This window comes from Grampus griseus, assembly GCF_964374135.1.
Source record: "Grampus griseus genome assembly, chromosome: 12".
Classification (NCBI taxonomy): Eukaryota; Metazoa; Chordata; class Mammalia; order Artiodactyla; family Delphinidae; genus Grampus; species Grampus griseus.
In genome coordinates this window covers 31988230-32001830 of record NC_139006.1, presented here as the reverse complement: position 1 = coordinate 32001830, position 13601 = coordinate 31988230, and the positions used below count along the sequence as shown (strand labels likewise).

At 42.7% G+C, this 13601-nt stretch overlaps 1 protein-coding gene across 1 annotated transcript in view; it reads right to left on the bottom strand.

Annotated features, from left to right (window-relative positions):
* Positions 1-2155, bottom strand: part of L3MBTL4 (L3MBTL histone methyl-lysine binding protein 4) — a gene marked incomplete at both ends in the record, with an annotated part of 301695 nt that extends 299540 nt beyond the window's left edge. Inside the window, one exon of the mRNA XM_082667113.1 lies at positions 2084-2155. Coding sequence (XP_082523239.1) covers positions 2084-2155 — 72 coding nt within the window. The remainder of the gene's footprint in view (positions 1-2083) is intronic.
* Positions 2156-13601: the final 11446 nt, after the last annotated feature.

Below are 13601 nucleotides of genomic sequence, written 5' to 3'. Positions count from 1 at the left end.
AATATTTTAAAAATATGCAGCAGACTGTATTGATTAGCTCTAGCACTATTAGCAGGTAAGATGTGTCCAACTTTTTCCCTGGGACAATGCTTCTCAAATATGGCCGTGTATCAGAACTGCCTGGAGGGCTTGGTAGAATACAGACCACGGAACCCCACCCCCAGAGCATCTGGTCAGCAGGTCTACAGTGGGACCAAAGAAGCCGCATTTCTAACAAACTCCCAGGCAATGCTGGCACTGCTGGTCCAGACACCACAGCAGGAGAACCACTGTCCAAGAGTAACTTTAAACACATCAAGTACCCTATTCTCCTCAGAAGACGTGACACAGCAAACCTAAAATGCTGAGAACAGCATCCTCACATAACTCAAGACAGGTGCAGGCCTTCCCAAGTCTGATCCAAGCAACCTCGTAGACAGCCAGTTCTCTGGGATACACTTAGACCACGCGGCGCTCACGGTACTGGTCCCGTCTGGACCTCAAGGGGAACAGGACCTCAGCCCCCACGTTAACCACTCCCCTTCCCGGTGGCGCTGAGGCTGAGGAAACAGCTCTCTAGCTTGATGCGGGCCTATATGTAACCTCAGACCAGATCATTGCTGGACACTTCTCATTTAATGCCTGGAGGTCATGGAGTCACACCAACATGGCATCAAACCAAAGAATGTAGGTATGACACTGTGTCACTTCACCACTGCATAATGTGTAAATGCACAACTACAACCCACATGAAGACACCAAAACCCACACCCAAATAAATGACGAGAGCCCCTGGCCCCTGAGAACGCTCTAATGGCCTACCATCCCCAAAACCATCACCACGGAGGAGGTCTCCTGGTCACTTCTGCCCACCCTGACATTTGTAGGAGTACAAGAAGTTGTCATAAGGAAACAGCACAGGGAACTAGAGGCATGATGCAATGTATGCCCTCTAGTTGTCAAGATGTTACTGTGACATATTTTTCAGATGTAATTAACATTTAAACAGTAGAATCTGAGAAAAGCAGGTTACACTCCATGGTGAGGTGGGCCTCATCCAATCAGCTGAAGGCCCTACAAGAAAAAAGACTGACCTTCCCCTGAAGAACAGGGAATCTGCCTCCAGATGGCCTTTGGACTCAAGACTGTAACATCAACTCTTTTCTGGGTCTCCAGACTGCCACTAGTCAGTCCCCATCACTGCATGAGTCAATTCCTTAAAAGCAGGCTTCCCTGGTAGCACAGTGGTTGAGAGTCCGCCTGCCAGTGCAGGGGACACGGTTCGAGCGATGGTCCTGGGGGATCCCACATGCCGCAGAGCAACTAAGCCTGTGAGCCACAACTACTGAGCCCACGCGCCACATCTACTGAAGCCCATGCGCTCTAGAGCCCGTGCTCTGCAACAAGTGAAGCCACCGCAATGAGAAGCCCACGCACCGCAACAAGGAGTGGCCCCCGGTCGCCGCAGCTAGAGAAAGCCTGTGCGCAGTAACAAAGACCCAACGTGACCAAAAATAATAAATAAATCAAAATAAATAAATTTATCTTAAAAAATTCCTTAAAATACGTCTCTCTCTACAAATATACATATAATTCATCATTATCAAGTAGGGACAGAGATTGTGACAGGGCTGTCAACTACTCTTATTGGTTCTGATCCTCTGGAGAGCCCTGACAAACACAACCCCTACAGTTAGTTCACAAACTCTGTCCCTTACTTGATAATCATCAATTACCTCCATCTTTTTAAAAGAAAAGGCCTCCTTTCACCTTTAATATGAAGATTATCATTTTTTTCGGCTGCACGGCGTGACTTATGGGATCTTAGTTCCCCGGCCAGGGATTGAACCCGGGCCCTCGGCAGTGAAAGCACCAAGTCCTAACCACTGGACCGCCAGGGAATTCCCAAGATTACCTTCTAAAATGTACCCCAGTCAATGACACATATATTCTATACCACTCTACATAAAACTCAACCAGAAGCAACCGGTTTCGAGTGACTGAAAAAAACACCTCTGCTGTCACTGTAGCAGAGGTACAATTACACTGCGAATTCCCACAATGAGCACAAACTACAGGAAGGGTCCAGGAACTGACAACTTACCAAGCATCCATCCTGATTCAAATGCTCCTTGGAATCCATACTGAGCTTCCTCTTCCTGTTGGGCTGTTTCATTGCCAGCTTAGCACTCCTTAGCAGTGTTTTTCTGCAAAAGAGTGCCACAGAAAGAGTGATGGGGTTTTTTCTCCTTTAGAATGACAAAAACAAACAAACAAAAATAACCATGCTTTCAATTATACCTCTTATAATTGGTTGCCATAAATACCCTGATAAATGAGCTGACACAAGAATTTCACTGTTGATTTTATAGCCCCTAGTACACTACTAAATTAATGGGGAAAAGAGATAAGTTTTCCACCTCATCTAGAAGACATGTCACAAAAAATAGGTATTATTCCTTTGGTCCTCCCTCTCACGAAATTTTGGTTTTGCTTAGCTGAACTAACCAGTTAGGACTCGCTGCAATTTTCCTATACAGCTTCTGTACTCACATGGTCTGAGTCTCCACAAGTGTCAAGGCAGAGGTGTTCCAGGTATGAGGTCCTAGCCACACAAGGCATAGCAGGGCAATCTGCAACAGAGAAGAAAACTTTTCACCAATCCAATTTATCATGACCATCCTTTGGTACATTAGTAAGTAGTAGGCGTTCTTTAATAAGTTGCTTGGAATTAGTTTTTTTGATAGAGCGATTAAACACACTGTCTCGAGAACCAACCACTAGTATTATGTAAGTCCCACTGGAGCTACAATTCAGAAGGTCATTCCCTTTGAATAATTTTAACTACAATTTACCTGTAAGTTTTTAAAAGTTCAAAGGACTCAAATCACCTGTACTCCCCAGTGTTTTAGAATCATATATCCAACTTCTTACGTGATGTGTCCCCCTGAACAGTGACCCTAAAAACTGCAAACTGAGCACATTCACTACTGAGCGTGTCACTGCCCCTCTCACGGCTGCCCAGTTCCACTCGCTCTCCATATTTGCACTCCTGATGCAAGTGGCCACGTCCACCCCTTACAGTTGCTCAGACTGTGCACTGCACAAGAGCACCGAGCCAAGGGGCCAGTGGAAGCTGAAACCCACCCTGGGCTCTGCACACACGCCATTCCTCCTGCCACAGGCTTTCCATCCGCCAGGAAGAAAATGTACCTTTTCTAATTCAAACAAAGAGACCCCCTTTGAGCTAATGGCAGCCCTGACATTGCCAGAGATGGAGGAGCTGTTGCCATCGCTTCATCCTTTCCATCCCAGCCCACACTCTCACCAGGTTTGGTGGGTGTTTAATCTACTCAGCGTGTCTGGAATCCATCTTCCCCCTCCACTCCTAACTCTGACCCCCTCCGGTCTCGTGCCCCGCGACGTCCGCTGGAGCATGATGTGCCCGTGGCTTCGCAGCCCCACACTTTTGCTGGTCCCTCAACCTCAGAACCGCCCCTCCTTTGTCCACCTCTCTAACTCTTACTCATGCTGCACGACTCCACTGAAAAGACTTCCCATCCCTGAGAAAAGCCTTCCTCGCTCACCTCCTGCCTCCGACGGACCAGGTGCATCTCTCCTCACATGCGGCATACCTGTCCTTGCCTCTGCCACAGTATTCAACACTTAACATGTCATGTTTTTCATTTTCAGATGTGTCTCCCCTTTTGAGGCTGTAAGCATCCTGATGACCAGGTCTGTGGATGCCTGCTCTCTACTTTCCACTCTCCACGGTGCCACCTCCCAGCAGACTCTCAACATGCCCTGAACTGCATACGCACATCTCTGAATCACAGAGAAGCCTTGAGTCCAGTGGATGTTAGTTCTCGACCCATACGATACCCCTGTTAGAATGCTGTATGACTGGAGCGAGCATGTTCTCAAACTCTGTAACTCCCTTCTCTTTCTCCTCCGTATACAAAAAAAAAAAAAAAAAAAAAAAAAACAAACCCACAAACAAACAAAAAACACTTCCGCATATCCGTTTGCTTTTATTCAGATAATACTCATGTCCTTAAGACAGGCATTTTCCTGCTAAATTCAATAACACTGCATTCATTTTGTAGGATGTAAATACAATTTATCATGCCTAGCTCCGGGTAATACTCCGAACGTCTATGCAAATGAACAGTTTAGACTTGATGCCTGTAGCAAAGTATTCCTGCACAAGACAAGTACGGCCAAGGCTGGCTTGCGCATGACTAATAATACCCCATGGCTTGTCAAACTGAAATCGTCTGGCTACTGAGGATTTTCTCCTCACGGTCAAAGTGATCCATCTTGCTAATACCTGGTAATTGTCTCAGTAACTCTGATTGGTTTAAAAAAGCAAGAAAACCTGAGTTTATATTATCATGTATTGGGGGGGAAATGGAAAATGTTTATGCTGAGGAGAAGTTTCAAAATACAATTTAGTAATAATTAAATTCCCTTTACACTTAGAAATAATAAAGCAAAATATAAAAGGTACCTAACAGCCCATATAAGATTTTGCTGCCAGGCAAAAAAAAAAGGAATCAAATACAAATTCCATCAAATACAATACAAAGGAGATGAATGATATGTAGATAGATGAGAGATAATGGATGGATCGACAGACAGACAGACAGACAGACAGGTGGGAGTTGCCGACACACAGACAGAGAGGGAGGGAGGTCTGAGGTGGTCCCTTCACTGTCAGTTCACAGGATGTATTCTAAGCAACCGAACAGAACGCCTGACATAAACTGAACCTGAGTCTTTGGCACAGTATCAAAATATACGGATTACTCTGATTTCCCATGATACGTGGCCTACCCCCGGGGGGCCCCAAATGTCACGTCAGCCGCATGCCTCCTTGCTGAGATTTGAAGAAATAAAAAAACTTTAGAGCCAAGGAAGAATAATGTCAGACTCTAAAACACAGTAAGGAAGCGTACCGTCTGGAAGAAGCGAAGGTGAACAGAGACAGCGGCTGGGCAGAGCAGTGCCCCAGTGCACTCTGGCACTGCGACAGCACCCAAGCACTGGCTGCAACAGACAAGGTTATTTTAAGTGGTTTTAATTAAGGAAACTTCTAAATAGTATTTTATATTTAAACAAAAAGACAGATGAGTATAGAGAACTGATTTGTATTTCTATGAAGAATGTGGAAATAGTGCACGGATTTTTCAAATTAATCCTCTTACTCATTTCGATTTCCCTCATGGTTCATAGAATTTTCTGTCTGCACATGGCCAAACACCTGTCTTACTGACCTCCTAATTAAGCAGACAAATTAGATTTTTATTTAGAAGGCACACGGTTTTAATACTTCAAATTAAAGGAGTCTACAAACAACAAAAATAATGCACAGTCCGCCTATGTCCAGTTGCTATTTGGTAATTGATCACCTACTATCATCAGGACAGTCACAGGTACTTTGCAGAATCTAAGGAAGATCCTTCAGACATTGTAGAGGGGAAGAGAAGCACAGTAGCCATGTGCCCTGGATAACCCAGCATAGTTCTGACTCATGCCTCCCATTCTGGCAGAACTATTAACAGCACTGCCTTTCACTCCCCAAAACGTTCCCAATTAAACAGGAAATCGTATGGTCACTGTATGGATAAGAAACACACATAAATTAACAAGAAATATAATGCATGCCTTTAAAGAATTACGAACGGGCAATTCACGTGGTGCTCCCAGAGGGAGAGAAGGTCCAACACAGATCAGAAAACATACTATGGGGTAACATTTCAGCTGCTTCCAGGACGCTGCATAGAATTTAAAGTGAATTTAGCACCAAAATATCCCATACAAATATCCAATGACTGCACTGATTTCCCACCATTCCAAAGATGTAACCAGGCTAAAATGTGTTTACCCAGTTGATACTCAATGCCAATAACGCATAGTAGTGGGTGTTTGAATAAATTAAGTAATTACAACTGAATGCACTGCGACAGCTTGTGCATGAATTGCTGCTCCCCTTTGACTGTATTGACAGTAACAGCTAACGTGACCTGAGCACCCACATACACCAGGCACGGCCGGAGCTCCTCTACAGGTAGACTTTCAGTTCATTCTTATTCATTAATTCTTATGACTGCAACATTTTTAAAAACCATCCTCACCTCCATTTCACAGATGAGGAAACACTGCCCACGGCTGCACGACAAACAAGTACCCAGTACAATCCTAGAGCCACTCATTTCATCACCAGACTACGCTGCACGTTTACAACTGTTGTGTAAACTTAGTGCTCTGAGCCGTAACCACTCAGGTGCACCAGCCAAGCTCCTGCTGCTACGAGGATCTAAGTAAGAAATGGATATGAAAGTTCCTCACAGAGCTTGTGTCCACAGTTGACTTGTATTGTCTCTTTACTTACATCAGGGCAGCCACCTACTCCCATAATTTAAAAAAAAATTTACCTTTATTATCTATGTTGCAATCTTCATGGATTAACAGTAATGGTGTATTAATTGTGCACTCATTTGTCTTGCACAATGCCTTATGATCACAGCACGAGATGTCCCAAGATTCAGGGTCCAAAGGGTTATCACACAGGGTTACCCGAACGCAAAATATTATAAACAGATACTTTACTAGATGTATCTTCAAATTTGAATTCTTTCTGTCACCAGTGCAGCTATAACAAAATGAGATAATGAAAAACACATTCCCTTTCCTTGCATGTCTGTCTGTGTGTGTGTGTCTCTCTCCCACCCACACACACACACAATTACAGCAGCAGTACCAAAGATAAAGGTCCCAGAGAACATTAGCACAGTAATAAGTCTGGTAAGTCTATTTTAAGGTCTACCTGTCTGAATTCTTCCTAGAACAATATCTAACAATTTACACTCCATTCAAAAGTACCTGGCGGCTAATATACACACACACTTTACCTGTTTATAAGACAGTATCTCTTAAGAAGTTTCTTCCATACTGAGGTCTCCATACTTGAATCAGGCTAAGTTTCTAAAAATTCCCTCTTGAGAACTTCCTGCCAAGATGGAATTGTACATCCTTGCTTTGCTTGGCTCCAAACAAAGAACAAAGCCATTAAAATACACACCAGTTAACCTTCTCTGTAAACCAGCAGCAAATGAGAAACTAAGTGGCCAGCAAGGCTAAGGCCTAAGTCTCCTGGGCTCAGGGCTCCAGAGCAAGAGAGAACGGACAGGCCAGAAGTCCAGCCCCCTGAGGGAGAGGGAATCGACAGGGTCAACAGGTGAAGGTGCTGGAACCAGGCTTGTCCTTGAAGCCAAGAGGCAACAGGAGGCTCTGCCGGTCTCGCGCGGGAGCAAACAGAGCTTCTGACACAAATGTTCTGGGTCTCAGATGCAGGAAGAGCAAACGCTAGTCCCGACCAGGAAGTGGGCTCCGGGGAACCAGGCTAAGGCACACTCACAGCCAAAAAGTCAGGGGACAGGAGGCCCATATCAGTGAGAAAACAAAGTCCTCCCACCCACAGTGTGCCTACAAATCAAAATTCAATGCACAAATACATAAAGAAATCAAATGCTAAGAAGGACAGTCAATAAAATCAGCCACTGGGGAGAAGAATTCAGTCCTGATGAAATTTATATAATAGAAAATACTGGTGAATATTTTTAAATAAATAAGCTTAAGATGCTCAAAAAGATATACAAAGGAAAAACTTTAGAAATGAACAAGAAGGGCTTCCCTGGTGGCTCAGTGGTTAAGAATCTGCCTGCCAGTGCAGGAGACATGGGTTCGATCCCTGGTCCGGGAAGATCCCACATGCCGTGGAGCAACTAAGCCCGTGCGCGACAACTACTGAGCCTGCGCTCTAGAGGCCGCAAGCCACAACTACTGAGCCCGCGAGCCACAGCTACTGAAGCCCATGTACCTAGAGCCCGTGCTCCGCAACAAGAGAAGCCACCGCAATGAGAAGCCCGCACAACGCAATGAAGAGTAGCCCCCGCTCGCCGCAACCAGAGAAAAGCCTGTGTGCAGCAACGAAGACCCAATGCAGCCAAAAATAAATAAATAAATTTATTTTTAAAAATGAACAAGAAATTATGAGCAATAATACGGGTAAGTAAAAAAAGAGTTGTATATGAAAAAGCTAAAGAATCTTGGGAATGTGAGGTGTGGTCAATAAGATTAACAAGCCTGGCATGCTTGTAGCTCGACAGACCAGGAGAAAGAAAGAGCAGATTCAAATTACTAAAACCAGAATGAGAGAGGTTATATCAGTACTGATCTTACAGAAATCAAAATGATTATAAGGGAACACTATGAAAACTGCATGCCAACGAATTAGTAACTTAAGGTGAAATTCCTAAAAATACACAAATTATTGAAACTGACTCAAGAAGAAACAGAAAATCTGAAAAAGCCCAGGCTCAGATGACTTACACCAAATATTCAGAGAATTAATACCTATTCTTCCCAGACTCTTCCAAAATAAAGAGAATAGGAAGGAATACTTCAGATTCATTCTATGAGACCACTATTATCTTGATTCCAAAACCAGACAAGGGTATCACAAGAAGTGAAAACTACAGACCAATATCCCTTATGAATATATATTCAAAAGCTTCAACAAAATACTAGCAAACTGAATCCAGCAACATATAAAAGTATTAACCAACATGACCAGGAATGCAAAGCCAGCTTAACATTAGAAAATTAATTAGTGTAGTATAACCATAGTAAGAGAATGGAGGACAAAACCACACAGTAACATCATTAACCCAGAAAAGGCTTTTGACAAAAGCAATACCCTTTAATGATTGAAAAAATAACATTCAAAAAAACAGGAACAGAAGGCACTTCCTAAACCTGATAAAGAGCATTTATGAAACACCTGTAATTAACATCATGCTTGTTGCTGAAAGACCAAAAGCTTCCCTGCTAAGATCACGGACAAGACCAAGATGTCTGCTCTCACCATTTCTGTTTAACAGTCTTCTGGAGGTTCTAGGTCAGGGCAATTAGGCAAGAAAAAGAAATAAAAGGCATCCAGATGGGAAAGGAAGCATTCTCTTCTCCTCAATTTTTTGGAGAAGTCTAAGAAAGAATGGCATTAATTCTTATTTAAATGTTTCGCAGAATTCACCAATGAAGCCACCTATCTGGTCCTGGGCTTTTCTTTACCAGGAGTTGTTTTTTACTATTATTATTATTATTATTATTATTACAGATTCAATCTCCACAGTAGCTACGGATCTGTTCAGACTCTCTATTTCTTCATGATTTAGTCTTGGTAGGTTGTATGTTTCTAGGAATTTATCATTTACCTAGGTTATCCAGTGTCTTGGCATATAATTGTTCATTGTAATCTCTTATGATCCTTATTTCTGTGGTATCAGTTGTAATGTATCCTCTTTCATTTCTGATTTTGAGATTCCTCTTTGTTTGTTAATTAGTTTAGCTAAGGATTTGTCAATATATTGTTCATCTTTTCAAAAAATCAACTCTTAGGGTTTTTTTCTTTTTCTATCTTATTTATTTCTGCCCTAATCTTTGCTATTTTCTTCCTTCTGCTAACTTTGGGCTTAGTTTGTTCTTCTTTTTCTAACTCCTTTAGGATGAAAGTTAGTTTCTTTGAGATCTTTCTTCTTTTCTAATGTAGGCATTTATCACAATAAATTCCATCTTAGTACTGCTTTTGATGTATCCTCTAAGTTATGGTATGTTGTGTTCTCACTTTCATTTGTCTCAAAGTATCTTCCAATTTCCTTTTAGATTTCTCCTTTGAGCCAAGAGTCGTTCAAGAGTATGTTATTCAATTTCTACATATTTGTGAATTTTCCTCCTGCTGCTGATCTCTGCTTTCACTCCACTGTGACTAGTAGATACTTGGTGTGATTTCAGTCATTATAAATTTGTTAAGACTTGTTTTGTGAACTAAGCGATGACCTATCCCGGAGAAGGTTCCATACGCACTTGCGAAGAACCCATATTCTGCTGCTGTCCGGTACAAGGTTCTGTATCTGTCTGTTGGGTTCATTTGGTCCACAGTGTCGTTCAAGGCCTCTGTATCCATACTGACCTTCTCTCAGGTCTTCCATCCATTACTGAAAGTGGGGTTCTGAAGTCTCCTACTGTGCCTGTGATTGTTGCCTGTCTCCCTTCAGTTCTGCTAATGTTTGCTTTACACATTTAGGTGCTCTGAAGTTAGCTACAGGTGCATTTGCAATTGTTATATCTTGCTGGTGGATTGATCCTTCTATCATTACATAATGTTCTCTGTCTCATGGCACTTTTTGACTGAGAGTCTATTCTGTCTGATGTATGTATAGCTACCCCTGCTCTGTTCTGCTTACCATTTACATGAAATATCTTTGTCCATTCCTTCACTTTTCTCAGTCTCAATTCTTGACTCTCCTGTAACACAGTGAGACATCCTCACTCTTGCCATGGCTCCATTTGGAGCGAATGCACTTGCCTTGGGCTTGGTCTATGACTTGCTTTGGCGACTGGCAGATGCACTATGAGCTGAGGCTTAAAACATGCTTGTGCAATCTGTCCTGACCTCACTGCAGTACAACATCCGCCGGCAAAACAGCGTGCCCCAGTTACCCTCTGCTCCCTCAGGGCGGGCCCCAGAATGAACACGGGTAGAGCACACCTGAGCCCGACTCACAGCCTGCAGCCCGGCCCAGCACACCGAGCCTGGAGCCTATTATAAACCACCCAGGCAAACCCAGCCTAGATCAGCCCAACCACAAAACACCTAAAGATCTATTACTGTGCCAATAAGTATGTATTGTTTTCAGATGTTGAGTTTGGGGAGGTTTGTGAGGCAGTATTTTTGGTAGCAACAGCAGACAGATATAATAATCCATGCAGGGGAAAAAAGGGCAAAACTATGAATAAGTATTTCACACAGAAATTTATGGAAAGTTGTTCAACCTTGTCAGTGGTCAGGGAAATAAAGACTAAAACCACAAGGAGATAACCATGTCGTGGCCATTCAAGAACTCGGGCAACACTAGATGCTGGCAAGGCTGCAGAGCGCTGGGAACACTCACACTCTGCCACCCAAGAGTAACTGGTGGAAAACAATACAAGTCGGCGTAAACTTGAGAGCTGATGATGTTGCAGCAAATCCCACGGCCCAGGACTCCAGCAGCTATGCTCCATTAGGAGACAAGTTCATTTTAATGGGCCAGGGGAAGGGGAGTGGTGATGGAAACAATCCAACTACCTACCTACAAGAATGTGAAAAACTAACTGGTGTTATAGTCACACAATATAACATTGCATGGTGAAAATTAACCAACAGCAACTACATTTATAAGAACAAAAACATAAGCAATGATGTTGAGTGAACAAAGGAAACCAGAAGCCTGTTTACATTTTTAAAACAGAAAACTATGCAGAAGCACTCAATATGTGCCTTAGAGATATAGTCTTAAGTGGGAAATTATTTTGAAGAAGCAAAGAAATGATAAACATAAAATTCAGCACAGCAGTTAGACAGGAAAACAAAGAGTATTGTAATGTTCTCATTAAGTTGGATGTTGGCTTCGTGTATCTTTTTTCTGTTATGTTTCAAAAGTTATAAAAGTTGTTGTTTTGTACCTATAAAATGTTAAGGATATTTCTTTAGTCATTTGAAATGGTGTACTTTAGTGATCCAATATAAGAAGAGAAAAGCTGAGTAGGAAGAATGGACACAGTATTCTCTTTTAACCAGTCTGGTTTTTTTCCTGTATCTTAAATCCCTTTTCTCAGCAAGACTCGCTGCTTTCCTCTTACATTTGGGGAAAAAAACTCTCCCTAGACCCTTTCTGAGCATGTACGATGTGCAGTTAGTGAGAGGCAGGTGGGCCGGGAGCCCGCGATGCTCTGCCCAGCCTCCGCCCACGCGGCTCTGGAGGAAGGAGGAGGCCGTGGCCGAGGCAGGCGTCAGCCTCCTCCACGGTCCTCGACGGGCACAGGGCAGAGCTGAACCCAGCATCTTTCCTCCATTGAGTCAAGTCTGAGCAGGGACAGAAGATGGGGATGCAAATCACACGGAGGGGAAACTGAGTCTCGGTCTCTTAAGCAAAAAGGTATTTTCTGGAAGAATATCCAGGGCTCAGAGATTTAACATCTAGGGCAGGATCAAACAGAAACAAGGAAATGCATATTAAAGATAAACATCCTCTCGCACCCATGAATGCGACTGGCAAAGGTCAGTCTTACCAACTGACAGCGGGAATTGGCAGCAACCGTCACATGTCGCTCAACTGTAACCTGGTACAGCCACCAGTTAGGTTCAGCTGTTCCTAGAGGTACAGAAACACTAGCACATGTGCAAAAGGAACATGTTTACTGTGGCACCGTTTGTAATAAGAAAAAACTGGTAATACCCCAAATATCTATCAACAGGAAATGGATAAATAAATTGTAATATATTCAAAATTGGAATACAATACAGCATTTAACACAAATGAGCTGGAGTAATATATATTCCATCATAGATAAATCTCAAAAACACATTTGGACAAAAAGATGAAGTTGCAGGGTACCACAGAGCATGTACGTAATGACTACTGACAGAGCATCAACATCTAGGCAAGATATAAACACATGACTGAGGATAACACAAACTACAGCATCGTAGCTACATCTCAGGACAGGTGGAAATAAACAGGTCTGGGGACAGGAGGCTTCAGCTGTAATCACAATGCTTTCATTTCTTTCAGAAAATGGAAGCAAATAGGGCAAAATATTGTGATTATGAAATCCGGATGGCCAGCCTAGAGCTGTTCATTTTCTTAGTCTCTACACTTCACAGCATATTTGAAATATTTACAATAAAAATTCAACATTCAGCAGTAGTTTTATAGGAGGAATTCTCCACGTTCTCATATCTGCTTCTGTAAGGGTTTCACTTGCCCGTGAATACGATCAAGTAACAAAGTTATACACTCCCTCAAGATCAGCCATTTGCTCAGAGCCTCACAGAACATCTGGGACACATAACAAACCACAAATATCATCATCCCTGCAACCACTTAGTTATTAAGTTAGCCACTCCTATGCACCAAGCATGGGGTGGCAGGCTCTCAACAATCCTTTCAGAGTTAATAAGCCCCAGGTGACACAGCCAGTCAGTGCAAAGCTAGAATTTGTCTAACTCCAAAAGTGTACACCCTAACTAATGGCTCCATTTCCAAAAACAGGTTGTTGTGGACGCCGGTACAGCATGGAGGCAATGTGTGTGTTTAATGTGAAGGAGTAACATCAACATATATTTTTGATCGTGAAATAATGGGAGAGTGTGCAAAATTACTCGGCTAAGCTCACATGGCTGGCTGACAGCAGAGCCAGAACGAGAATCCAAGATTTACACAACAGACCACTTCGTATCTCATCAAGGAGAACAGGCTACACTCATTATAATGAACAGATTTTCCAACAAATGCCAGTCTGGAGCCTTGCCCAAACCAAATTCCTAATACCACACCACTAAGCACATTCAAATAATTCTCCTTCCAGGAGCAGCTTTAATACATTGGCATTTGCATCATGACAACTGGTACTGCTGCCTAAAATGACATGCCACATTAAAATGACATGAAAATACATTATTTGCAGAAATATATTTATATTACACAGCTGAGCACTAAATTATTAAAAAAAAAAAA